Source organism: Durio zibethinus, chromosome 2 (assembly GCF_047325235.1).
Source record: "Durio zibethinus cultivar Kanyao isolate XHJ-2024 chromosome 2, ASM4732523v1, whole genome shotgun sequence".
Classification (NCBI taxonomy): domain Eukaryota; kingdom Viridiplantae; phylum Streptophyta; class Magnoliopsida; order Malvales; family Malvaceae; genus Durio; species Durio zibethinus.
In genome coordinates this window covers 36,345,400-36,369,535 of record NC_143163.1, presented here as the reverse complement: position 1 = coordinate 36,369,535, position 24,136 = coordinate 36,345,400, and the positions used below count along the sequence as shown (strand labels likewise).

Below are 24,136 nucleotides of genomic sequence, written 5' to 3'. Positions count from 1 at the left end.
AGATATTAAAATTTTTATAATTAATTTTGTCACTTTCTCTGGGCTCCTTGTGCATGTGCATGGCCTCAAAGGTTCATAAATTGATCTTTTTTTTTGTTAAGGGAAAAACTTTAAAAAAAGAGGGAACATGGGATGGGAGGACATTTGTCAGTTTGTTGATCCCTCAAGCAACAAACAGGCAAAATCATAGTAGTAATAATAATGGTGAGGCCTGGCAGTCATTGATAGCTTTGCTTTGCTTTGCTTTTCTTTTCTTTTCCTTTGTGTTTGGAGTATTAGATTGAAAGCAATTCGGTTTCCATGGATTACGAAAGAATCCAAAAGCCTCAGGTACTTACGCTTCTCGCAGTCTCTTTTTTTTTTTTAACTTTTTTTTGGCTTTCTCTTCTCCCAATGCTTTGTTTCTTTGTTTTTTTGGGAATTAAGAAAGAGGGGATTTCATTTTCGAATTTTCATTTGTTGATCCGTCACTCAAATCCATCTATTTCTTCCTTCATAAAGAAAAATCCTTTGTTTGTTAAAATGTGTAGGGAGGAGGTGGATTTTCGCCTGCCAAGCTAAGGACTATGCTGTTAGGAGTAGAAAACAAAAGAAAACAAGAAGAACAAGAAGTTGAATCTTCGATAGATTTAAGATCTCAACTTTCTCACCTTGATGATGCAGGTTTCTTTTTGTAATTTTTTCTTGATTTATGTACTCTGTTTGTTAAAAATTGTTCTTTTTTTAAGATATTTATATTTGTAAGTAGGAATATTAATGAGAGGAAAAAATAGGAAAAGATGTGGAAAGTGGAGATTATGATTTATTATTAGTTTTTTTTTTTTTTTTTTTTGCAGGGGAAAGTGGTTCTGATAGTTGCAAAGATGTAGATGTGGTTAGTGTGCTTCCAGAATCTTCTACTACCACGACAGCAGATTCAATGGCTGCTGTGCAGAATGGTAGTGAACGTTGGTTAAAGGATCATTCTTTAGGCAAAACTCGAAGCCGGTTCATTGAGGATCATCCTGCTTTAGATTATGATAGTGGACATGACAATATGAGTGTGTTTGAGTTTCAGAAGACTGAACGGGCACCACAAAGAGTTCCTGTTGGGCCATTTTCTAAACCGGCGCCATCTAAATGGGATGATGCTCAGAAATGGATAGCTAGCCCTACTGCGAATCGGCCAAAGACAGGGCAGGGTGGACAAGGGGTAGGATCAAGAAAAGGTGGTAATTTTGGTCATGGCAGACAATCGTCTACCAAGGTGGTTGTTGAAGTTCCAGAACAAAGGATGGTTGCTTTTGAAGAACCGGATACAAAACGGATTGATATGAATCATGCTAAGAAGGATAATGGGTTGCAGAAGTTTGTAAATTGGGAGAGTGATCCATACCCAGTGATGGATTCGTATGGGAAGCCTGTGCTAATGATTGAGAACTCTGTTGCAGAGTCAGCGAGTAAGTATTTATTTTATGTTGAAAGTAGTTTGTGCTTAGTTACATTTGCACTTAAATGCTTCTGATTGAAGGATTAGCCCTTAAATCCTTAATTACCGTCTCCACCCACGCTTTAAGTTGAAGAATTAGCCCCGATTGAGCACAAATCATGTCAAGAGATTGACATTTCATGTTGTCTTCAATAATTAGGAATTGCTATTGGTACAACACTTGATAAGTTTACCACAATTACTAATGTAGTCATGATTTTTGGCTGACCGAAACAAATATCATTCAATGGGAAGCCTTCTATTTAATTCGTTTGTGAATAAAATTCAAATTTCTTCATGTTATAATACCATCAGAAGTATTATGTTCTTTAATCAACGTAGTGTAATTAGTTTTTATATTTTCTATAATGTTTTCCTGTAGATATGCAGTGTTAGTTTTGGTGCTACAAGAACACAAAATCTCAGCCCCCACCCTATTAATGCCCATACTTAGCTTAAAGGGATTAGCAAGCCATTTTGCCTTTTGGTTTCACTGAGAAATGCGGATCCATAATATGATTTGCAGCCTTTCTACCGGCTGGAGATATGTTGATTTTCAAAGCAGTTAAGGGAGCAGGTACCTTAGTCTTTTAGATCTTTAATCCCCATTTTTCAAAGCTGCAAGCTGCTCCGGACGATGAGGAAACTTTGGAATTTTCACACAAAGACAGATATGGTGAACTTGCAGTTGTTCTGTCCGAATGAAGTGCATAAATTTAAATGCTGATGTATATGTGTTTATTTATTTCTTAAATTATCTCAACTTCTATGCATAGATTGTCTAACATGAAGCTTTAGTAGTAATTTGCAATGTACTAAGTAAGAAAATTAATTGTTGGTTTCCTTGCAGTTAGTCTTAGCCAGCATGATTCATCAATGTCTATACAGAGTGCTACAACATATATTCCTCCGCCTTCAACGGCTAGATCAGTATCCATGAGAGATATGGGCACAGAAATGACTCCTATTGCTAGCCAAGAACCTTCAAGGACAGGAACTCCTGTGCGGTCAACAACTCCAATACGCAGCCCAAATTCAACCAGGCCATCAACTCCCAGCAGAGCTGTGCCATCTTCATCTCCAGCTACTTCACCTTTTGACAGCTTAGATCTGAACTTGGAATTGTCAGAGAAGGAGCTACAACAGAAAACAAGGAGAGAAATTATGGTTCTTGGGGCCCGGTTGGGTAAAACAAACATAGCTGCATGGGCTAGCAAAGAGGAGGAGGATAAAGATGCATCCACTTCACTTAAAACTGTAGCACCAGAACAACCAGCTAAAAGTGTCGAGACCCGTGCGGCAGCATGGGAGGAGGCAGAGAAAGCCAAGTATATGGCCAGGTAAGTTCTTTCTACGAAACTGTCAATGCCTCTTTGGATATATTTTTTTCCTTATTTTGTATCTTTTTGGTTATTTTATGAAGCTTAAATATTGATCCTAAGCACATAACTTACCATTGCACATGGCCATTTATTGAGAAAACTGGCATGGCATTGATCTGTTGATTTGATTAGCTTTTAAACAATACTATAAGCCACAAATCACAATGCCTCTTTTGGCAATTTTTATGTGTTAAAAATGGTAACGAACGGTTTTATAATAGCTTTTCAGATATTGACGTCTGGAAGAAGGAGCAATATGATAATTATTTAATTTATCTGAAGGAATTAGTGATGCTATGTCTTTTCATTTGGTGCATGGAAATTTGCTGAGAATATAAGCTTCCATTGGTGCATCTGTGTAAGATTTTTGTAGAATATCTTCATATGTTTTTGGAATAGCGGCATTTTGGTGTAAATGTAATTGATTTATATGGAATAATCCGCAGACCACTTATGCACGGGTAGTTTTTAGTTAACACCATATCTGTAGCTTGAAGTGTAAAGTTGTGAGGCAATTATCCAGGTTCAAACGTGAAGAAATGAAAATTCAAGCATGGGAGAACCATCAAAAAGCAAAAACTGAAGCTGAGATGAGGAAAATTGAGGTATTATATAGCATCTTCCTATATACATTTTACTTTTTGTTATATCATTATGTTATTTCTTGATTTGTATAAATTGAAAATACTAAAATCAATAAAATCAATTGTTTATTCATTTTCTTTTTCCATACAATCTTGCAGATAGTTTTTTAAATTCTCAAGTTCATTGTAACCACATGGAAAAATTTACATACAAGTAGTGTTAATTGACTTATGGTGGTTGTGATTATGCGAATGGCATAGACTTGGAAGAACATTCACCAGAGATGGTATGGATTCAAACTGTGAGCATCAATTACGATTGAAAAAGAGGCAAGCTGTGTACCCAACTGCTTCCGGTGTAAGCTCTTTTGGGTCACTTCCTGTTAGCTCAAGCTCAAGTCAAGCTTGATTCACTTGTTAAACGACCCATCTGAGCTCAGCTCATACACTTTTTCCCAAGCTCCTAATCGTCGGCAATAGATTATCCTCAATAGTCAATACCCCATACCAATCTCGAATTACATATAGATTTATGACTAGCATGGTAAAGTACAACTGATCTATGCATAAAGAAAACTGGAAAGTAGCTATCAACATAGACTTAAGACACCAATGCCCATTTCACCTCTATTATGGATGGTTATAATCGGTTTAAATATTAAATTTGTGCAAATGAATGTGATTGCTGCTTAGTTTTTATGTGGAGGTTTAACAAATCTGGTAATTTGCTGTTGCTACCTGATGCCTACTGGTTAGAAATTCTATTGTTAATAAGTAGATACGAATTCATAAATGAACTGTATGGTTTGTGGCTTTCAGGTTGAGGTTGAAAGGATGAGGGGGCGTGCTCATGATAAGCTCATGAATAAACTAGCCGCTACAAGGCACAAGGCAGAAGAGAAGCGTGCAGCAGCAGAAGCCAAGAGGAACCGACAAGCTGCAAAAACTGAGCAGCAAGCAGAATATATTCGAAGAACTGGCCGGATCCCTTATTTTCCCTGCTGGAGTTGGTGCTCATGAAATTCGAATTTTTCTATCAGATCGATCTGTTTCACCCATCTGCTCTACTCATGTAGGTTTTCGCACTTTCCAACTTCTACCAAGATGTTCTTGACTCTCTCATGTCATGCCGTTTCCAGGTATTCAGCTATTGGTACCCATGAATATTGAAATATCATACCCCTCTGCATTCCCACTGTAAATCTAAGCTTTACTAGCAACCTGATAAACTGGTCAAAAGCTAAAATGCAGTTCATTTTACCTCTTTTTTCCTCTTCCAAAACCCCCCTCCATCAGACCCCATCCCAAAGAAAAACATATCTGACGGGAAGAAGACTGAAGATTGAAATTTAAAATTTTTTACGGATTTGTTGTATGAGTTGTATATTTTGTTGTATCAATTACAATATACATATATTTCCTAGTGTTTTGGGTATTTAAAGCTATATCTATAATTTGAGTTTGGAGTAATCTAAAATTCAATACTTTTCACTATGTTTTGGAATTAGAAGAGAAGAAAATGAGATGGAAGATGGAAAAGAAAGATTGCATACAGAATGATAACAAATACGTCTGTGCGTGTGTACTTTCGATTCTATATCATTCAACTCTCCCCGTATTGAAGGCTCCAAAGCATAATATAACATGGGACAATAATTTATGTAATTTCACAAAACTTAATATTTAAGTACACTGTTGCCCTTTTTAGCATAAAACATTATGTTTACTTGCAGGGGATTCCATTGACTATTGTTGTTTATGCAAAGTTAATAATAAGAACCAGTATGGAATAAGTAGTAAAACAATTTTCCATGGGTTGGGGTGGATTCAAGTGATGCAAATAGATCTTATAACCACAAATTAAATCAGCGGATGATGGTTTGCTGGCTCACTTGAACAATCTACTTGTAAATCCATTCATTTGCTCGACCTCCAGACTCGTCCATGTCAATGAATATGCTGACTGCCTGAATAACATGAAAAACCAATATAAACATGATGCATATAACAGGTCATGCAAATCCAACTCAACAACATCAAAACAGTAAGAGTTAGCTAATAAGGGTGCATTTGGATGGGCTTTCTGCTAGCTAGCTACTTCTAGCTTCGATGGTAAAAAATGGATTGCATCATATTGGCAAGAAATTGATGAACAAAACTGAACCAAAACCTTACCTTCCCTATTCGAGGCCGCTCTTTCAGCTTTGCTAAGCTGTTTCGAATGTGCGAGACTGCTCCCCAACATTTCAATGTGTTTGCCACATCATCAAGCCTTAGGAGATATTCTTCTTCAGTTAAGGGAAATGATCTCTTCACACAAAAGGGAAGATGAACTTAGAAACATGCATATAATGCACACTAAAATCATCAAAACATGGCAGCAAAGCTACTTCCTTCTTGCTCAAACATTAAAGAATATCATGACAATAAACGTGAGGAAACATAAATTGGGGCATTTTTCCATGAACACAGTTTTAACAACAGAGGTTTAAGTAGAGAATCAGGATATGATAAATGTTAGTAAAAAAAAGGACAGCCCAGTGCATAAATAGCACCTACTACGCACAGGGTCTTAGGGAAGGGTCTATTATACAGTCTTTCCTTTCATTTTTGCAAAAGGCTGTTTCCATGACTCAAACCCCTGACCACCAGGTTACACGTTAGTCAAGAATGAAAAAGGGAAAACAATATTAAAACCTCATTGAGATCAACTTTTTAAAGCTTCCTCCACATCTTCAGACAGATAAACTTAACAGTCACTTCGAGTTTTTTTGAAGTTTTACACAGGGTTTCAATTTAGTTTCAATATTTTCAGTATTTCGGATTTACCGGACCTTTGGGCAGCTAGTGGAGATTTTTTCATAAATGCATCCAATAGAACACAAGGTTTATTTATAAAGAGAAGCCAAAACCATAGGGGCATTTTGGTTGAGCATACGTGACTAGAGACTAAAGTCTCACTTACTAGATCATATTTTCACCAATCACCATTGCAGGATCAGAAGGTTATATTTGTGGATAACCAAAATTACCCAACACCAAAGTCATTAAAATTTATGTTTGAGATAAGCGGGGAAAAAGGGCCTAGTTAAATGAGCAAAAGTTTTATCTCAAAGAAGTGTTGTAATTAGTGATTTCAAGAATTCTTTACAAAAAATTGTCTCATAATCAGCTCAACCATTTTCAAAACTTAGTAATATTCCTTGTAATATGATATTATGGTATTTCCAAGGCATAACTCTGCAGCTCAAAATCTGCGTACCTGTTCCATGTACTTCCACATAACATTCAGTGCAAGGAGATTTCTTCCCATGAACTCCTAAATTAAGGCATGCAAAGGTTAACTCTTAAGTGACAAACAAACACAAAATAGCAACTGAACAAACTGTTAATTCAACCACCATGGCAGAATATTGAATGAAACTTTAGCATAAGCCCTCAAAGATGCAAAAAAAGTGCTGTACTCTAAGCTTATACCTTTTTAGGACAAGTTAGGTGCATTGTTTTCTGTAATAAGCAAGTCTTAAATCATAATCAAGTTATGCAATATGCAAAAAGCATATTTTTGTTAACAATATCAATGTGTTACCCGCTGCAGCTGCCATAAACACACTAGTCTGCATCCTACATAATTAAAGAAATAAGACAATTATCCATAGAGCTTAAATTGAAACTTTATAGTATCCATTGAACATTGGCTCTTGAAATGAATCATTAATAGTTTAAAGTTAGATAGGCCACATGTTTTTGCATACAGGGGGCATAGAGATTTTCTCTTTACCTCATTACACAAGCTGATTAATTTTCAGTAGATAATTTCAAATGAAATGCAGCAAAAGGGACATCATGGAAATAATTCTATAAAAATTGGGCTACATGCTAGGGCACCATTAACAACATTCATCTACATTCTACACATTAAAGGGCCATCTCAATCTTATGGTTAGCTAAACCTAAATATCATTATAAGTTATCATTTTCAGAAGCATAATTAAGAATCTAAGAAACTATAAGTTAGAACAAGTAAAAATAAGCTGACAAAGCCATCCACTCATTTAGAAATGCATACCTTCTTTATTAATTGAACATCATAAGACCTGCCATATTTGTTCCTAATTAGAGTTGCAAGGTCTAAGCCACTAAAGGTGGAATCATCTTTGCCAACTATTCGTTCAAGGTTTTCTCGAAGCATTTCACTGTTTGTCTGAGACGATTGCAGAAGAGAACCATAAATAAACAGAAATCACTAGAGCAAGCATCAGGACCTTGCATGTAAGAAGAGAAACTTGGTATAAAAATGAAACTTTGTCCACAAAGAACCATCTATAAAGGAAGATCACAAAAATCCACCAAATAACCAATCATAGAAAAAAAAAAAAAAAAACGCAGTTTTTAGACCATCCATAAGTTTTATCAAAATGCCAGTCAACTCCATTGGAATGAACATATAGATGCTACCTGACCCAACCCAAACCCAACCCGACCTTACCAGCAAAAACCAAAAACTTCAACAACCCAAATCCAAAAGTCAACAGCTTGAACTAGACATCGACACAAATGGAAGCAACTGTAGAAGTTAAAACCCAACACTAAACTGACCAGACCCACCCAATTGCCAGCTATATGGATATAGCTTTAAACTGTTTATAAACCAAAATTCAAATATAATACCTCATAATTTCCACCTTAAGGAGTAATAAATTCAACAATTTACATGAATAAAAGAGTAAGACCGTACCACTTGGGCTTAATTCAAGTGGCAGGGTGGGGAGGGGGGGGGGGAGTTATAGTTAGAAACTTAGAACTCACAGTTTCAACCCCAGTGCTCTTACCTTGTACTTGGAAAAAAAAAAAAAAAAAGACTGACTCTTTATAGGTTCTAAGAGTGCATTGATTTAATGCAAACCAAAATATTTTCTCTCCAAATTTTTAATTTTTATAAGCAAATCTCCCCTTTTTAATCATTTTATATAATACAACTTATGTGACCCTTAAAATGCAAACATGTCAATAACTTTGAATTATACTCATTAGATGTCATTCATTACTTATAATTATCTACAAAACAATAAATTCTTATTTTATAAATTGTTCATTCAACAAAAATTGAAATTGTTACTTTTTTAAAAAAAATCTTATTATTAATAATAAGATTGTTTAGAATGTTTTATATTCGATATTATTTTTTATGCAACACCAAACACAGTTATTTAAGATCATTGGTGATTTATACCAAACATGCTAATCTAATAACTTTATTATATTATCACCACAGTGGTTTAAAAGTGATATCAAAAGCTACCTAAAGATAATAAAATTGTCTAACATATTAATATAGTAAAATCCAATAGGCATATTCCATGGCTATCAATAATTTTACAATTGTACACAACAACTAACAGCGGACTAAAATACCAAAACCCAACATGCAAATTCGAAGAAACATGAATATGAGAATATCTTGATCTCAAAGACATCATTCTGCAACAAACAAAAATGAAACTTTTTATATATTTATTGAATTGAAAAGAGAAAATCAAGCATACTCCTTCGTTTTCGCCTTGTGAAGATTGTTTCTCATCATTCCCATTCTCATCATCATCTGGGTCAGTTCCAGCGTCATCCACGGCACTGGAAAAGGTTGGCCTACATCTCCCATGACTTTGGGACATACTAGTAGCAAGGTATTGACCCTGTCCCTGGGAAAAACTAATTCCCCCCAAAGGAAAATACGGACCATAAAATCTCAAGTTTGGAAGCTTGTGAAATCTTCCCTTGCTGCAGACATGTTCCGAAACTCCAACCGACCAGTTACAACAGTTGCTTGAAATAAAGCTTGTCATATCCTGTAAATTTTACAAATTTTGAAACTTTCAAAGGGAATGAAGGAAAGGGAAGTGAGGAGAAGAAGCAAGTGAGAAGAAGTCGTGAAGTAAAGAGAAAAGCAGAGAAGAGAAGCGTAAATACTGAATTGAGATTTGAGACAGAGACAGTCATTTTTTGTTAAGGAAGGAAAAGAGTTGTGGTTTGGGATAGCTTAACCGTAGACAACTCATCTATTCTTTCCCACTCAATTAATCCCCACCGTTGCCTATCCCATTCCCTTCCCAAACCGAAAATGGGTTCGTTGGAATTTGACTCGGTTCATTTCATTCAACAAATACAAATATTTCATCCGTTTATCTTTGTTAAGTAGTGATTTTACCTCTTTAACCTTTTATGTTATGTATTATTCTCGTCAAATTCATTACTAATATGAAGTGATTGATTAGTAACCAATAAACAAAGAGGATGAAGTATAGCAAAGAGCAATGAGCATGATATCATTGCACAAATGTTGGTTACATATGTACAAAATTTGGCTCCTAAAGCCAGTAGACGATGGATCACTGAACTGTCACAAAACCATCACAAAAAGTGTCTTTGCCAATATGAGCAAACAAATTTGCAGCAAATCCCCAAAACATTTGCCGTTCTAGCAAAATTCAAGTCGAAGAATATCGATTAGTTCGCATACAAACCGTCTGCAAAAAAAGATCACCCTTGAAATCAAAGTTGCCAATCTATGGGGGGAATTCCCTTTGGCACCAAAAGCTGGTTTGTGCGAGAGAAATGCCTGTTTAAAATGTTACAACAAGTGAAAGATATCAAGACAAAATAGCATCATAAATTCACATGTGGACTTAAGCATAGTCATTAACAACTGACAATTAATCTTTATAATCTGCAAAGAATTAAGATCATAATAGTACAAGAGTGTATATAGCAATCACCTACTATTTAATGCTGAGTTCAATCAACTGTTGTTACCATAAAACACAATCTCAATAAACCATTCAATCTCATCTCAGAATTCAAAAAACCAAAAAATGTATATATCAAAGCCAGCGGACTTTTTGTGTAAACTGTAAAGGAGCAAACTTGTTTCCAACCATACTAACCTGCAACCAAAGAAGCCTTTATTTGCAGACAAACCAGAGGGATGTGCTGCCTTGAGAATGTGATGCTTTGTCTGATCAATGAACCTGTGACAGATTAAGAGGAGTCTCAACCAAGGTTATCAATATGATCATGGTGAATGTTTTAGTTTCCCTATTGGAACAATGCATGTTTATACTAAGTGTTGCAGTGCACTATCTTAAATGTAACAACAGAATATGATACATAGAACAAGAATATATACAATAGCAAATATTTTAGAATTCCTCTATTTTTCAAGCTTATAATAAGCTGTGTTAGAAGGACTCAAGTAAGATTTTCTGACATAGTGCCTTACTCAAAATTCAGAGCTACACATTTGGATAAAGAGTCCAAAAGTAGAGTTATTTGGAAACATCTTACAATTTTTGTCATGAAAAAGCATTAGTATCTAGAACTTATTAGTGAAATTTGGGAAGCCATGCAATTATCAACAAACTCCCAGCCCTTCCCTCCCTAAAACACTCAACTAAGTAATCAGGTCAGATCTGCCATTTATATCATGCATCTTTCATTTTCCCTTACGACTTTCTCATCTATAACCCATGAAACACTACACATTGCATCTTCCCTTTCTTCTCCAAAATTTCCATCTTTCTTCATGTTTTCTTGAGAAATTCTGGAGAATCTACTGGTTTAGGACCAATATAAACTTGAGTAGACGCACCAAGCCAGTCCATACAGTATTTGCCATGTTGGACACAAATTCCCCATCCACACACGTGTTGTGTTTTGTTGACACTGGTACAGTGCCCTAAATCAGTGAGTGCATGTAAGACAGAAAATGAATGAAGATAAAATAGTGAATGGAATTATACAGCTCATAATGAGCTGAGGAGCACAATTTAACTTGTGTAGGAAAAAAATCCTAGAATTATGAATATAAAAAGAGAGTGGGGAGAGGGAGCTGAAGATGTTTGACCATTAATACTATGATTGAAAAGCAGCACCTGGATTTCTCTTGAGCTGAGTTCCCCCAGAGGAGGAAAACGACTCCTTCCTTCTTTTGTGAGATAATCTTAATAATAGCATCAGTAAATTGCTCCCAGCCTTTCTTTGCATGAGAATTAGCTTGCTGCTTCCTAACTGAATATCAATAATGAAAACAAAAAATCAAGAAAGATATAGATTAGAGGGATAGGGATAACAATAACCAAAAATCAAGTTTCATCTCCAAAGGAGGTGATGCCATGAAGTCACAAAACATTCCACATGTTATGAATATAACATGACAATGATTTTGTTATCTAAACAAGCAACGCAACTATGTTAATATCCACAGCCTTTCAAATCCCAAAAGAGATAAGACATTGACAAACTTGTACCTGCATCTAGCTTTGAAAATATGAATCATACAGACTTCTCATAAAAGTTTTATGCTTGCTTCTTTCATGAACTCCCTATGACAATACGTGCTTGCTAAACAGTTCTCTTATAACTCATATAATATTTATTGGTAAACCAGGCTTTACCAATATTTGCAATAATCATCTTTTCATGAATGTACTCAACAACTTATTTCCATTACCAAAGTCCTAAAAATCCAATTATAAGCTCACATACAAATAATACCACAATCTCAAGTGTGGATAAGAACATTACCTGTGAGAACAGTGTTAAGCAAAAGAACACCCTACAAGATGGTAAAAAGTAAAAAACTAATGTCAGCGTGTTTTATTAAAACAAATACGGCAGAAGCCAATCACAACAAAAAAAAAAAAAAAGTCTATATTTTCATTCATAGGTTCCGTTATCAGTGCACATTTTGGCACATTGTGATATGTGATATATTTTATGCAGTTTTCACCTGAACAGCCCATTTCTCTAGATTTCCATGAGATGGAATTGAACAGCCAAGATCTTGCTTAAGTTCCTTAAATATATTCACCAGACTTGAGGGAACCTTAACTCCCTCTGGCACTGAAAATGAAAGCCCCATTGCTTGACCAGGTCCATGATAAGGGTCCTGAAACAAGTAAAAAATTTTCATATGCTCATAGTCATGGGACATTAACATTAAATTAACTAGTAACTCACTTGGCTCGAAAACTTTTGGATGGTAAAACTTTACCTGTCCAATAATAACAGCTTTGACCCTGTGAAATGGAGTAGAATTAAAGGCATTGAAAATCAAATGCTGGGGTGGGTATATGGGGACGCTGCCATTGGATATCTCCTTCTCAACAAATTTGCACAAGTTAGTTGCGTAAAGCTTCTGAAGCTCTCCGGGTAGGGCTTCAAGCCATGTTTCCTCCACCAAGAGTTCCTCCAGTTTGACGTATCCTGATCCTTCAACCTTGGATTGGGATAATATCTTTTGGGAACATATTTTGAGGTTGCGTTTTGATTTGGCCAGGGATTTGTTTAATTCCATCCGATTTTTTTGCTGGGTGGTGAGAGAGGAAAGTGGTTGGTGTTGGTGATCGGGAGGAGAGGAGAGTTTCTGACGCTTGGGTGGGCCTGGGTTTGGTTGGAAGAAATCGGTTATGGCTTTGGAGGATGCGGCGGCCATTGATCTTGGCTGTAGCTGTAGCTGTAGCTGTAGCTGTAGGGAACAAGTAAGGCACCCAAACGAAGAAGCGTCTGTTTGACCATTAATAGGGAAGGATTTGGAGGGAAACCAGGGAGGGATTAGGAGGGAAAGGCTGAAAGGAAGATATGCTTTTGAACTTTTGTCAACAGTTAGAACTGTCAGGGCCGCCCGAAAGGCGAGGCTCTGAACAGATAATTTTTAAGTCCGTACCTGGTCTGATCCAGTTCAAATATTATTTTATTTAATGTAATAATTAATATAAAAATTAATTTTGCTATGCTAACATTATTTTAAATAGTGCACAAAAAAACCTAAATGAATAGCATAGATGTACTCAAATTATATCAAATATTAAAATTAATGTATTTATATTATATTTTACATAAAAATTATGTATCATAATTTTATATCAAATAAAAATATAAAATATATTTTTTATTTTATTAAATTCATATATAATTATTATTAAAATTTTAAATTGTATTATTTTCATATTTTTTTATATTATATTTATATCAAGTTATCATACAAAAATTTAAATTATCAAATTTAAATAAACATGTGGAATCTTAGACAAAACTTTGAAAATACTAATATTTAATTTGACAGAATTTATTAGATTTTTTTAGTGTAATGAGAGAAATTTTATCAAGTACATTAGATCTCCAAAGATTTAATTATAAACTACAATTATAATGAAAGAAAAATCTCTCACCACAATAACAAAAAAAACCTCTTAATCACAATCTTTCCTTATTCAAATTTGTAAGTGCACAAACTACGCAATTAAGCATACATTTTTTATGGTACATATTAGTAATGAAATTTAATGTGCATACATCAAAATCACAACTTTCATTATTTGTTATTAACGTTATGTTTGCTATTAAAAAAAAAAAGAAAATAAGAGAAGGAAAAAATGAGGAAAGAAAAAACAAATTTAACTGCACCTACCTTTTATCTTGTGTTTGAATATAAGCAATGAAAAATAAAAAATAGAGAAAAATGTTAAAGGTGAAATTGTTGGTTTTTTTTTTTTTTTTTTATTTTGGCTTTTTAGAGCGAAGAGAAATTTTTAAATCTATTAATTGTACTTTCTCTTTTAATTTTATTCTTATAAAAATAATAAAAAAATAATTGTTGTTTTTACCAAATATATAAGAATAATTATGCATTTGACTATAACAAAAATTTTAATTTGGTATATAAATTTTAAAATTTACAATGTAATATTCAAACTTTGATGTCATTTATCAATTTACACGTCTGTTCATGATGTGTTGTGTCCCATTAGTCTATAAATAAATTTTATTACTTCTTATGAAAAAAATATTTCAAATTTATCATTTTTAAATATAAAAAATTAGATTTAACAATTCGTATATTTGTATTATGTAAAATATTAATAATTTATATATTCGTATAATATTTTACTTAAAAATTATATATTATAATTCGTATTGATATAAATATATAAAATATATTTTTTATTTTGTTAACTTGTTTATAATTTTTATTAAAATTTTAAATTATATTACTTTCATATTTTTTATTTGTATTATTTTCGTGTCATTTCATTATATCATATTTTATATTACTATATTTATAAAAATAATAAAGTTTAATATTAAACTTTCGACTATAAAGCAATATTTGGTTCAGAAAACTTTGAATTCCAAGAGAAAATGTGATACCCGAGGTTTTTTTTTTTATTTTCAAGACATCCTATGTTCAAATTCACTCGTTTGATTGGGAAGAATCTACATATATTAATTTTTGAATAATTACCATAATCTCCTTAATATATATAATGGTAAATTTTTATTAGTTTTTATTAATAATAAATATTCAAATAACAAATGATGTCTTTAACAACAAAAGAAGATAAATATTTTATTTGATTATTATTTTTATTTATAAAATATCATTAATAAAAAAAATGAAAGATTATTTAAAACGTTTATCATTAATAAAAAAAAATGAAAGATTATTTAAAACGTTTCTAATTGAAAAATGTCTTAGATAATCTATTTCATTTTTTTAAATGGATTATTTAAGTCTAAAAAATGCCTTAAATAAATTTCATTTAAAAAATATAAGGAGATTATTTAAGGTTTTTTAATCCAAAAATATCTTAAATAACTTCTAATATTTTTTAAAATGGATTATTTAAACCGTTTTTGAATAAGACTCTTCAATTCTTTGAAAGTTATTATTTAAGACATTTATGACAAAAAACGTTTTAATTAATCTCTATTTTTTTTTTTAAAAGATTATTTAAGAATTTTTTGTCAAAAATACTTTAAATAATATATAATATTTTTTAAAATGACATTATTTAAGGTGTTTTTAACAAAAAAAAATCTTAAATAATCTCTAATATTTTTTTGAAATTGATTATTTAATACGTTTTTAGTAAAAAAAAAACCTTAAATAGTTTTTTTTAATAAAAATTTAAATATGATTATTTAAGACATTTTTTATACCAAATGCCATTAATTGTAATATAAAAAAAATTATGTTACAGTAATTTACAATTGATTTATAGTCATTTTCAGACATATATTTCAAAATGTTAATAGTTATTTTATAATTTTTTATTCGAATCAATTTTTAAAAATAACGTAATTTTTTTTTCATAAATCCTATAATATCACAGGAGGAAATGAGTTTTTGGTTTCAAGACTTTGAATATTGTTAGAAATCTATTATTTTCCTTCAGAATCAAATTATCTTAAACTTAAATTAAATGTTGAAATCAAATATCTAATAGTAAAATCTTAGAAAAAAGTATATGAATTTTTTTAAACTAAACGCCCCATAAGTATTTTATGATTGGTTGGATCATGACATTAACACTTAACATGCTTACTCAAATCCAATTTAACTTATTAACATTTCGAGTGTCAAATTATGTTTGTTCATCTATTATCAAATAACATTTTTTATCTTAAAAATAAAAACATGATATTTTTATTTTTTATAAAGCTTTAAAATACAAATAATTTAACATTTTTAATGATTATAATATAATATAATATAATATTTATATTAAATATAAAACAACACATGTTATATACTACTTAAAAAACAAATATTTAATCAAATAATTCAGGTTGTAAATGTTAGAGTCAAAGCTCCGTTACTTTTTCGGTCAAAACTCGTTTAACTGACTTAATAATTTCGGTCCAAACTTTTCAAATTAAGTGCATTGGGTTTTCACACCTAGGGTTCCTTAGGAGTCACACCTAAGGTTGACTGCATCACACAATCACAATCCCTATTCCAGCCCAGCAAACTCCTCATCGGAGGATTCATTCGGGATCCAGGTCCTGGCGGAGCCTCAATTAGTTTATCAGGGTTCTGCATCATAATGTTTTACAGTTGAGCACAACTTCTTTTTAAATTTCTTTAGAATTTTACTTTTAATTAGAAATTTCAAGTTTGAAAAGGCTATAAATATCATACTAAGTTGCATTGCCAATGTTTGGGAAAGGATAAGTAGAAGATAAAGAATAAATATTATCTCCTTCACTTTTACTTCTATATTCTTTTGTTTTACCTAAACAAAAATGATATTATAATGAGATGACTTTTGCACTACGGTCTGCATTGAACGTTTACCTCTCAATGCATTCATGAACCTCTGTTATGTTTTGTTCTTTTTCATTTTTGTCCAGTAAACTGTTGTTTCCTTTCTTTTTTTTCGCAAATAAAAAAAAAAAGAGAAAAAACTAAGTAGAAATTCCAGCAGATACAGAATTGGGCCTTATTTTCTACTGGTGAATGGCCCCATGCTTTCTACTGGTGAATGTCCCCATGCATTCGTGCCTTTCTTGTAGGTATTTGCTTAAGATTATTGGAACTGGTGAGAATTTTCGTCTGCAATATCGTTCTCTTAGCAAGATCTTGATCCCTCAGCCCAATGAAGATAGATGTCCTTCACAACCTATTTAGAACAGTAGCTCATAGATGTAAATTTCTTTTACTCACGCCATAACATCCCATAGAGTGCATAGCTAGTGGAATGGTGAACTTGTCCTGCTTTCAGAGAGATGTAATTTACCTTTTTTTTTAGGTATACTATTGTATTTGAATGTTGTTTTATCCAGGAAAAGAAAGTTATTCGGCTCCCGGTATCATGTAAGAAGCCCTGTAAAGAAAGATACGATCATTTGCTTGAATGCAACATTAGGATGGGGACTATCACCTACACATACATTTGGTGAATACGACACTAGTTATTTTCCTATCATTTTCATTCTTTAAATTGTCTCACTCAATATCCACATCAAATGCAAATAAGCTACAATCTGGAGCAGAAGCAGCAAATGTTAATTGAACTATAAAACTTTCCATCATCTCATTCAAACCAGAGGATTCGGAATGAGATCTATCAAAAGCAGTGAACTCATGAATTGCACCGTTGACTTCTATCCAGCTACATCCTCGTATCTTTTTAACACCTTTGTCCTTCATAAGCTTTCTTATCTGAGCGGCTGAATCCCATTTTTGGCACCTCGAGTACATGTTTGCTAAAAGGGCAAATCTACCGCTATGATTTGGCTGCAATTTGATTAACTGTTTTCCTATATATTCCCCTAGATCAAATGCCTTGTGAATCATACAGGCCCCAAATAAAGCTGCCCAAACTCCAGCCGTAGGCTCTATAGGCATATCTTCAATCAACTTCCTTGCTTCTTCCAAGTACCCTGCCCGACCAAGCAGGTCAACCATGCAACTGTAATGATCTGCACTAGGAACCAAACCATACCTCTGCTTCATCATGGCGAAGAGTTTTCGCCCCTCATCAACAAGACCTCCATGAGCACATGCGCCAAGAACACCAAGAAAGGTAACTTCATTTGGATGAGTACCACTACTTAGCATTTCCCAGAACAGATTTAAGGAGCCTATTGCATCACCATGCATCGCAAACCCATTAATCATGGCAGTCCAAGAATAAACATCCTTTCCACTCAGCTTCTTAAAAACCATGAAAGCCTCATTCAAACACCCGCACTTTGTATACATATTTATCAAAGCCGTCCCAACTCTGGAATTCATCTCCAGTTTATATCTATCAATATATCCATGAACCCACCTTCCTTGTACCAAAGCCCCTATTTCAGCACAAGCAGTAAGAACACTAGTAAATAGAAATTCACTTGGCCTAACCTTCTCTATTAGCATATCCTGGAAAAAGACAAGTGCCTCCTTGAATCTATTGCATTGGACATAACCAGCTATCAAAGCACCCCAAGAGACCAAATTTTTACTTGGCATTTCATCAAAATATTTTCTCGCATCATCACAGCACCCACATTTCGAGTACATATCAACAAGGGCACTACCAATGAACACATCCCATTTAACTCTCCCTGTCTCCATATAAAATCCATGAATACTCCTTCCAAACCAAATATTACCCATTTTCCCTGCAGCGCTAAGGACACTAACAACAGTCATTCCATCAACTTTTACACCCTTTAATCTCATTTCCTTGAAGCATTTCAACCCTTCAACAAAACAACCAGTTTTCAAATACCCATCAACTAAAGCAGTACAAGAAACGACATCCGTTTGCTCACTTTCATCGAACACTTGACGAGCAAGTTCCACGTCTCCAGAGCGAAAAAGAGCAGAAATCAATGCATTCCTTACAAAAGGGTCAGAATTCATTCCGAACTTAACAATATGAGGCAAAAGCTGAAATGGGTTCTGGTTTTGGGACTTGGAAAAGGATTTGAGAAGGGAAGGGAAAGTGTGCATGCTGGGAGTTATACCTTTTCTACGCATTATGGTATAGAAAAGGAGAGACTTTTCGGGTTGGGAGCTTGCAGAAATGTCTCTGATAATGATGTCCCATTGGTGAATGCTAGGTGTATCGATTTGATCAAAATGTAGGGAAGTGGAAGCAATGTCTGTGGAGGAAGCCAAGAGTTTGTTGAGACAGAGCGAGTCATGTGCGAATGAACAAGCTGATGAGAATAAAATGAATCTGCTAGAGATCAACGAGATGGTGTGAGTTAGTGGCGACAAATTACCAAACTGGTAACTGCAGGCATGCATTTTCTTTTTAATTTTTGGGCTTAACAGACATGCATTTCACTGCTTTGGTTGCTGAATCAATTTTCTTTGGTCGGAGTTAGGAGTTTGAAATGATCAAATGATTCAACTCCTTCCCCTTTACTCCTGCAGGCATGGGATCCAATCTCCAGTATTTATCCTGCCTTTTGATACTAACCCATTTGCCAACCCAATCCCTTTCACTTGGGAGGGGACCAAATGTTCAATGTCTCCCATTTGAACTGGGTTCGAACTTCGAGTCAAATTATAAGCAAAAAAATCCAATGTCATGCTTTTACTTTCAATTGAAGATGTTTTAAGTATCAATTTTTGTATTGACTTTGGATGTATGTTTTACACCTGAAACTTTGTATCTGCCCGTTGAGAGATCACATTCCAATTTCCAAACTTTTATTTTGATTAAAATATTAAAAAAAAAAAACCTTGGCTTATTATTTTTTAAATAAATTTTTATTTTTTTATTATATTTAAATATATCTTTTAAAAAATATTATATTAAAAACTTATTTAAGCATAAATTAAAAAATTAAAAAATTAAAAAAATATTTAGATATAAATTAAAAATTAAAAATTTATTTGAATAAAATAAAAATATAAAAATTTATATAAATAAAATTGTAAATTTTAAGAATTTTTTTTATAATTTTAATTTTTTTTTATCGAAAATGGGACTGTTGCCTGTTGGTGTGTTATTTTTGGTGTCTAACGAACCTAAAGTATATATGAAACTAATCATTTTTTAAAAAGTTAATATTTAACAATTTAAAGTTTAAATTTTTGTATTCAACCATTTTTCTATCATCAAATCAATGTTTTTTTATAAAAAAAAAAAAACCCGAACTAACAAATATTTTTATCTTAAGAATAATATAAAAATAGAACATAAGATTTTATTTAATTAATTTATATAATTATTTTTAAAAAATAATATTTTAATAGTTATAATTTTTTTATTTCCATACTATTATTTTTTTTTATAAAAATAATAATATAATAATAATAACCGAAAAGTTATATATTATTTTCCGCCACTTATTCAATTATTTCTTCATTAATTAATAATCACGGGATCTTCACGAGCCACTCTAATTTGGCATTATTAATCACGTGAACTTATGTCTAATTTTTTATATATAAAATTGAAATTAAATTAAATCGAATTAAAACTTCCTCATCAACTTGACAATGGCGAAGCAAGCTGGTTTAGAAAACCATATCGCAAAACCCGCCCCACGGTTTCCTAATTATGACTCTTGGCCTTTTTCTCCAACCATATAATTTTTAATTATTTTTGTCTCTTAGATAGTACATTTTTAAATTTTTTTTAAAAAATTGCAATAACCAAATCAATAAAATAATTCTAAAATATTGATTAAGCAAATGTTATAAGTGTAATTGAAGCTTTAAAATGCTCCTTAATAATAGGTGAATTTTTTTTTTTTAATATCAGAAGCATTTGATATAAATGAATATACTAAATATTCGATACATTATTAGTGTAAATTTTTAATCAATTAAAAAGATTAAAAGTAAGTATGCAAATAATTTTCAACAAAATCTTGGCAAAGTTACACTGTAACAAGGGGTAATGGCAGTGTTATGCCTTAACAACTTTGACATCTGACCCTTCATTTCCTTGCATGCCTTCTCCAACTCTACCACTTTCCATTGCATCTTTTGCAAATTCAGTTTCATATCTTCAGTCCCTTGTGAAGAACTCTCCTCTGATGAGTCTATGCTGCCATTGAACAAGATCATATGGGAGTAATTGCCACTGCTGCCGCTGGGACTGTTGTGATATACAAACTGGGGTACTTTGGACTGCTGTGACATGAGTGCTTGAACAGCAATATTTGGTGGGATTCTAGGATTCTTGGCAAGGTCTTTGCTTGTTTCGAATGTAAGCTTTTGGTAGTTGAGGCATCTACATAGCCTTGATCGCTCCTCAAAAGAAAGAGTAGGATGGGACTGCAATAGCCATTACCAACAAAATGTACTCAAGTCTTCCTTCAATGTACCAAAAAAAAGAAGCATAAATTAGAGGAAAAATTATATGAAATAGTAACCTGAAGATAGATATCAATAGCTCTATAGACCCCATCAAAGCAATCTCGAGCGGATTCAGGTAAACTCTCAGCTACTGCAAGAAACTTAGAGATATTCAGGTTCTGGTCCGGAGATATTTCTCTCAAGTAATTATCAATTAATCTTCCAAACTTCTTCATCTTCAGTGAAGACACCGCTATACCGTTGATAAATACTTTTATCAATCTTATTACAAGATTAACGTCATAAACACCCTTGTTATGTCCAGATACCAGTAAGTCATCGACAGTTGCTTCATCAAGATTCTCACCAATTAATCTCTCCAAGCCTACCCTGCAGTCTTTGCTGAGGCTAAAAGCAGAAACCACTCTCAACACCCAAAACAGTTTCCTGCAAGAAAATTTAGTTTTTCCTACCAGGATGACCCCATGCACAGCCGTTTCTGCCAGACCGCTATTTTCAGATTTTGAGTTTGGTGAACCTTGGGGTCTACTTTTCAGGTAATGGAGCAGGAACCTTGTGAGTGTAAAGCTGTCGTTTTTGTTCCCATAAGAACCCAAATTCTTGACAATTTTTTCAATAATCTTTGGACTTAGTATTGTCAAGTCATCGAACCACCAAACCTTGCCTGATTTATTACATGGACTGGCTGATTTAGGAGTGGCTTTGGATGTGGAAGGGAATCTGAAGCCATAGCTTGCTTCAGGAGAAGATGAAGATGAAGAAGAAGAAGTGATGAAGTTCATATCTGAATTCTGAACAATCTTTGCTAACAGTGCAAAAATGAGCTTTTGGATTAGACCATATGAATCTGCATATGAAAAGAATGACTCACAGTTCCTTAGGCTAGTAATTATATCATTCCAGGACCAGTTAAACATTCCTCCAAAGAACTTCTCTGTTTGTCTCAGGAGATTGTTGGTTGAGGCTTTCTCAGTCATACCAAGAAAAAATGCACAGCAATAAAGCAATGACACATTGGAAACTGTGATTTCAGCTCTGCCGTAGCTGTAACAGAATCTTGAAACTTGCTCAAATCCATCTGGACCGCCAGGAAAGTCATTGAGTTGTATAACTGAATTTTCAATCTGGGTTCTTCTCTTTTGTTTTCTAATGATCTTTTTCAACCTTCCTGAGTAAGCTGATATAATATTCTGGACAGAAATGTTCAAAAAACATATTCAGAAAACTGGTTCTATACATTGAAGGTAATAGGAAAAAATAAAAGTAAAAGATCGAACAAAAGAATGAGATTACCTCGTTAACAAAGAATACTTGTTGATCATTAATGTGAATTTGGAGATTGCTAAACTGAGGCATTGCTGCTTTCCAGGTTTCACCCATGAATCACAGAAACCAAAGGAGGCTTTTGTTGGTATGTGACAAAGGAGAAACACTGAAGGGTTTGCAGTGGAAGAAGAGAGAAAGAAATGAATATGTTTATAAATAGAGAAGCCTAGAACTATAGGTAGAAATAATAGAGCCATGTAGGTATGATAAAACCAGCAATATGATGTCAATTGCCAATTGCCAAACATGCTCCGGGGTGTGCGCTATCAAAATATATATAAACAAAATAATAAGATGCTTGTAGCCACTAGTCTTGCACAAACTACTACAAAGTTAATGATATAATTTTGCTAAAAAGAATCCTACTGAGCATTAGATCAGACAAAACCTACCCTTCCATGCCTTCAATACTTATAAATGTCGATTCTTTCTTTCTTTTTAATTTGGAGGAAAAAGGATTGGAATCAACTCTTTGAGGAAGAGATACATATATCAAATATTGCATCAATTATTTAGGTGCAATGCAATAAATATCAACTTTAATGTCCAAATTATATATAATTTTATACAAAAAGATTGTAGTCTGAGATAAGGGAAAAGATTGCAATTGTTGAAATTTAAATCCCTAACTTGTTGGATGATACTTCATTCAATATATTTAATTTCAATGCATGTTCAATTATGCTCAAAATTTAATCTTAGAAGATTTTTTCATCAGAAATATCTGTTTCAAGCTGTTAGGGGGCTTGATTAAATTTCAGTTTTGGGAATGGTTTCTTGACATAATTATCAAGACGATAACAAGGCAAGCTGAGATGTGGGAGACTAAAAGATGGGAACAATCTGTTGGCCTAGCAAATTGAAGATTATAGTTGTAGTTAAGTTCTAGACAAAACAAACTAGAATATGCACTTTGGAACTGCACAATAATTTCCAAAATCAATGATGTTTCAAAGCTCATTGCACATAGGCAAAAAAAGGACCCAAATGTGTGATAGTACATTATTTGGTAGAATTAAAAAGATATATATAAGAATGACTTCCAAATTGGTAATAGAATTATTTTGAGACAATAGATAGACATAAAACATAAGCTTTCAAATTGATCTAGCTTCACAGTAGACAATCACTGAGGTTCGACGTTGTCTCGATCTTCAGACTATTGTAACTTTCTGCACCAAAGCCTGCGGAAGAAATTTTTTCTTTTGTGGTGCCGGTGGCGGTGCCAATAATGCAGAGACATGAATGAGAAAAGGGTGCCTTATCAGCCTATGAGCAGTCCAGCGATCACAGGGATCCCTAGCAAAGGACCTCATCAAGGAATATTTCCCTGACTTGATGACTTTGACATATATATCTTGGGGTTATCTAGTGAATCCCTTGAGAATGCAATCTCCATGGCCAAATCTTCCACGTCAATGGCTGATTACCATGGTCGTTCTCCAGCCATCATCGCAACAATAACACATCCTAGCGACCATATATGTCCAAAGTAGCAGTGATTTTCCCATGCTCTAGAGATTCTGGCGACGTGGTGGTGCCGCATCTCTTTCTCTAGGTTCCTTGGAGCCAAAATCAGCAATCTTCAAAGTACTAAGAGAACCCGAATGATGAGAAGGATGAACGAGAATGTTTTCTGGTTTGATATCGCAATGTACGTAACCTCTCTCATGAATGTGGAAAAGCCCTTCAACTATAGCACTTTCGCATCAGATTCTGGTATTTTTCCACCATACTTTTTGATCAAATTCAGAAGGCTCTCTCC

General features: G+C 33.4%; 5 protein-coding genes across 6 annotated transcripts; 1 reads left to right on the top strand and 4 right to left on the bottom strand.

The window, feature by feature from the left end:
• The first annotated feature begins 100 nt into the window (after positions 1 to 100).
• LOC111318105 (uncharacterized) lies at positions 101 to 4,918 on the top strand. The gene is made up of 6 exons (XM_022920756.2): positions 101 to 330; positions 531 to 663; positions 837 to 1,439; positions 2,319 to 2,808; positions 3,374 to 3,455; positions 4,254 to 4,918. Exons 1-6 carry the CDS (start codon positions 301 to 303, stop codon positions 4,452 to 4,454), a joined length of 1,539 nt encoding a protein of 512 aa, XP_022776491.1. The 5' UTR covers positions 101 to 300; the 3' UTR covers positions 4,455 to 4,918.
• Positions 4,919 to 5,074: 156 nt separating this feature from the next.
• On the bottom strand, positions 5,075 to 9,532 carry LOC111318107 (uncharacterized). Of its 2 annotated transcripts, XM_022920757.2 has the most exons (6): positions 9,402 to 9,525; positions 8,981 to 9,280; positions 7,504 to 7,638; positions 6,697 to 6,753; positions 5,610 to 5,744; positions 5,075 to 5,401 (listed from the first exon to the last, which is right to left on the bottom strand). In XM_022920757.2, exons 1-6 carry the CDS (start codon positions 9,429 to 9,431, stop codon positions 5,336 to 5,338), a joined length of 723 nt encoding a protein of 240 aa, XP_022776492.1. In that variant the 5' UTR covers positions 9,432 to 9,525; the 3' UTR covers positions 5,075 to 5,335. The 2 variants fall into 2 exon arrangements, with proteins under 2 accessions (XP_022776492.1, XP_022776493.1); XM_022920758.2 differs by lacking the exon at positions 6,697 to 6,753 and having other exon boundaries at positions 9,402 to 9,532.
• Positions 9,533 to 9,731: 199 nt separating this feature from the next.
• LOC111317710 (uracil-DNA glycosylase, mitochondrial-like) lies at positions 9,732 to 13,139 on the bottom strand. Its single transcript, XM_022920132.2, has 6 exons — positions 12,484 to 13,139; positions 12,220 to 12,378; positions 12,015 to 12,045; positions 11,363 to 11,498; positions 10,376 to 10,459; positions 9,732 to 10,050 (listed from the first exon to the last, which is right to left on the bottom strand). The coding sequence occupies exons 1-6, from the start codon at positions 12,922 to 12,924 to the stop codon at positions 9,984 to 9,986; spliced, it is 918 nt and encodes a 305-aa protein (XP_022775867.2). The 5' UTR covers positions 12,925 to 13,139; the 3' UTR covers positions 9,732 to 9,983.
• Positions 13,140 to 17,103: 3,964 nt separating this feature from the next.
• LOC111317530 (Pentatricopeptide repeat (PPR) superfamily protein) lies at positions 17,104 to 19,380 on the bottom strand. The gene has a single exon (XM_022919961.2). It carries the CDS (start codon positions 19,015 to 19,017, stop codon positions 17,221 to 17,223), a length of 1,797 nt encoding a protein of 598 aa, XP_022775696.2. The 5' UTR covers positions 19,018 to 19,380; the 3' UTR covers positions 17,104 to 17,220.
• Positions 19,381 to 20,516: 1,136 nt separating this feature from the next.
• LOC111317529 (BTB/POZ domain-containing protein At3g19850) lies at positions 20,517 to 22,510 on the bottom strand. The gene is made up of 3 exons (XM_022919959.2): positions 22,339 to 22,510; positions 21,102 to 22,235; positions 20,517 to 21,003 (listed from the first exon to the last, which is right to left on the bottom strand). The coding sequence occupies exons 1-3, from the start codon at positions 22,423 to 22,425 to the stop codon at positions 20,584 to 20,586; spliced, it is 1,641 nt and encodes a 546-aa protein (XP_022775694.2). The 5' UTR covers positions 22,426 to 22,510; the 3' UTR covers positions 20,517 to 20,583.
• Between the last annotated feature and the right edge of the window lie 1,626 nt (positions 22,511 to 24,136).

What these genes read in the sequence shown, in the direction of transcription:
- LOC111318105 (XM_022920756.2), top strand. Translation starts at nt 301, where the DNA reads ATGGATTACGAAAGAATCCAAAAGCCTCAG. An exon ending in TTCTCACCTTGATGATGCAG is followed by an intron (nt 664 to 836) that starts GTTTCTTTTTGT and finishes TTTTTTTTGCAG; the next exon opens with GGGAAAGTGGTTCTGATAGT. An exon ending in CTGAGATGAGGAAAATTGAG is followed by an intron (nt 3,456 to 4,253) that starts GTATTATATAGC and finishes TGTGGCTTTCAG; the next exon opens with GTTGAGGTTGAAAGGATGAG.
- LOC111318107 (XM_022920757.2), bottom strand. Translation starts at nt 9,431, where the DNA reads ATGACTGTCTCTGTCTCAAATCTCAATTCA. An exon ending in CACAAGGCGAAAACGAAGGA is followed by an intron (nt 7,639 to 8,980) that starts GTATGCTTGATT and finishes CAATCGTCTCAG; the next exon opens with ACAAACAGTGAAATGCTTCG. An exon ending in TGTGGAAGTACATGGAACAG is followed by an intron (nt 5,745 to 6,696) that starts GTACGCAGATTT and finishes TTTTGTGTGAAG; the next exon opens with AGATCATTTCCCTTAACTGA.
- LOC111317710 (XM_022920132.2), bottom strand. Translation starts at nt 12,924, where the DNA reads ATGGCCGCCGCATCCTCCAAAGCCATAACCGATTTCTTCCAACCAAAC. An exon ending in AAGCTGTTATTATTGGACAG is followed by an intron (nt 12,379 to 12,483) that starts GTAAAGTTTTAC and finishes TACTTGTTTCAG; the next exon opens with GACCCTTATCATGGACCTGG. An exon ending in TCAGCTCAAGAGAAATCCAG is followed by an intron (nt 10,460 to 11,362) that starts GTGCTGCTTTTC and finishes AATCTGTCACAG; the next exon opens with GTTCATTGATCAGACAAAGC.
- LOC111317530 (XM_022919961.2), bottom strand. Translation starts at nt 19,017, where the DNA reads ATGCATGCCTGCAGTTACCAGTTTGGTAATTTGTCGCCACTAACTCAC.
- LOC111317529 (XM_022919959.2), bottom strand. Translation starts at nt 22,425, where the DNA reads ATGGGTGAAACCTGGAAAGCAGCAATGCCTCAGTTTAGCAATCTCCAA. An exon ending in AAGTATTCTTTGTTAACGAG is followed by an intron (nt 22,236 to 22,338) that starts GTAATCTCATTC and finishes ATTTCTGTCCAG; the next exon opens with AATATTATATCAGCTTACTC. An exon ending in CTATTGATATCTATCTTCAG is followed by an intron (nt 21,004 to 21,101) that starts GTTACTATTTCA and finishes TGGCTATTGCAG; the next exon opens with TCCCATCCTACTCTTTCTTT.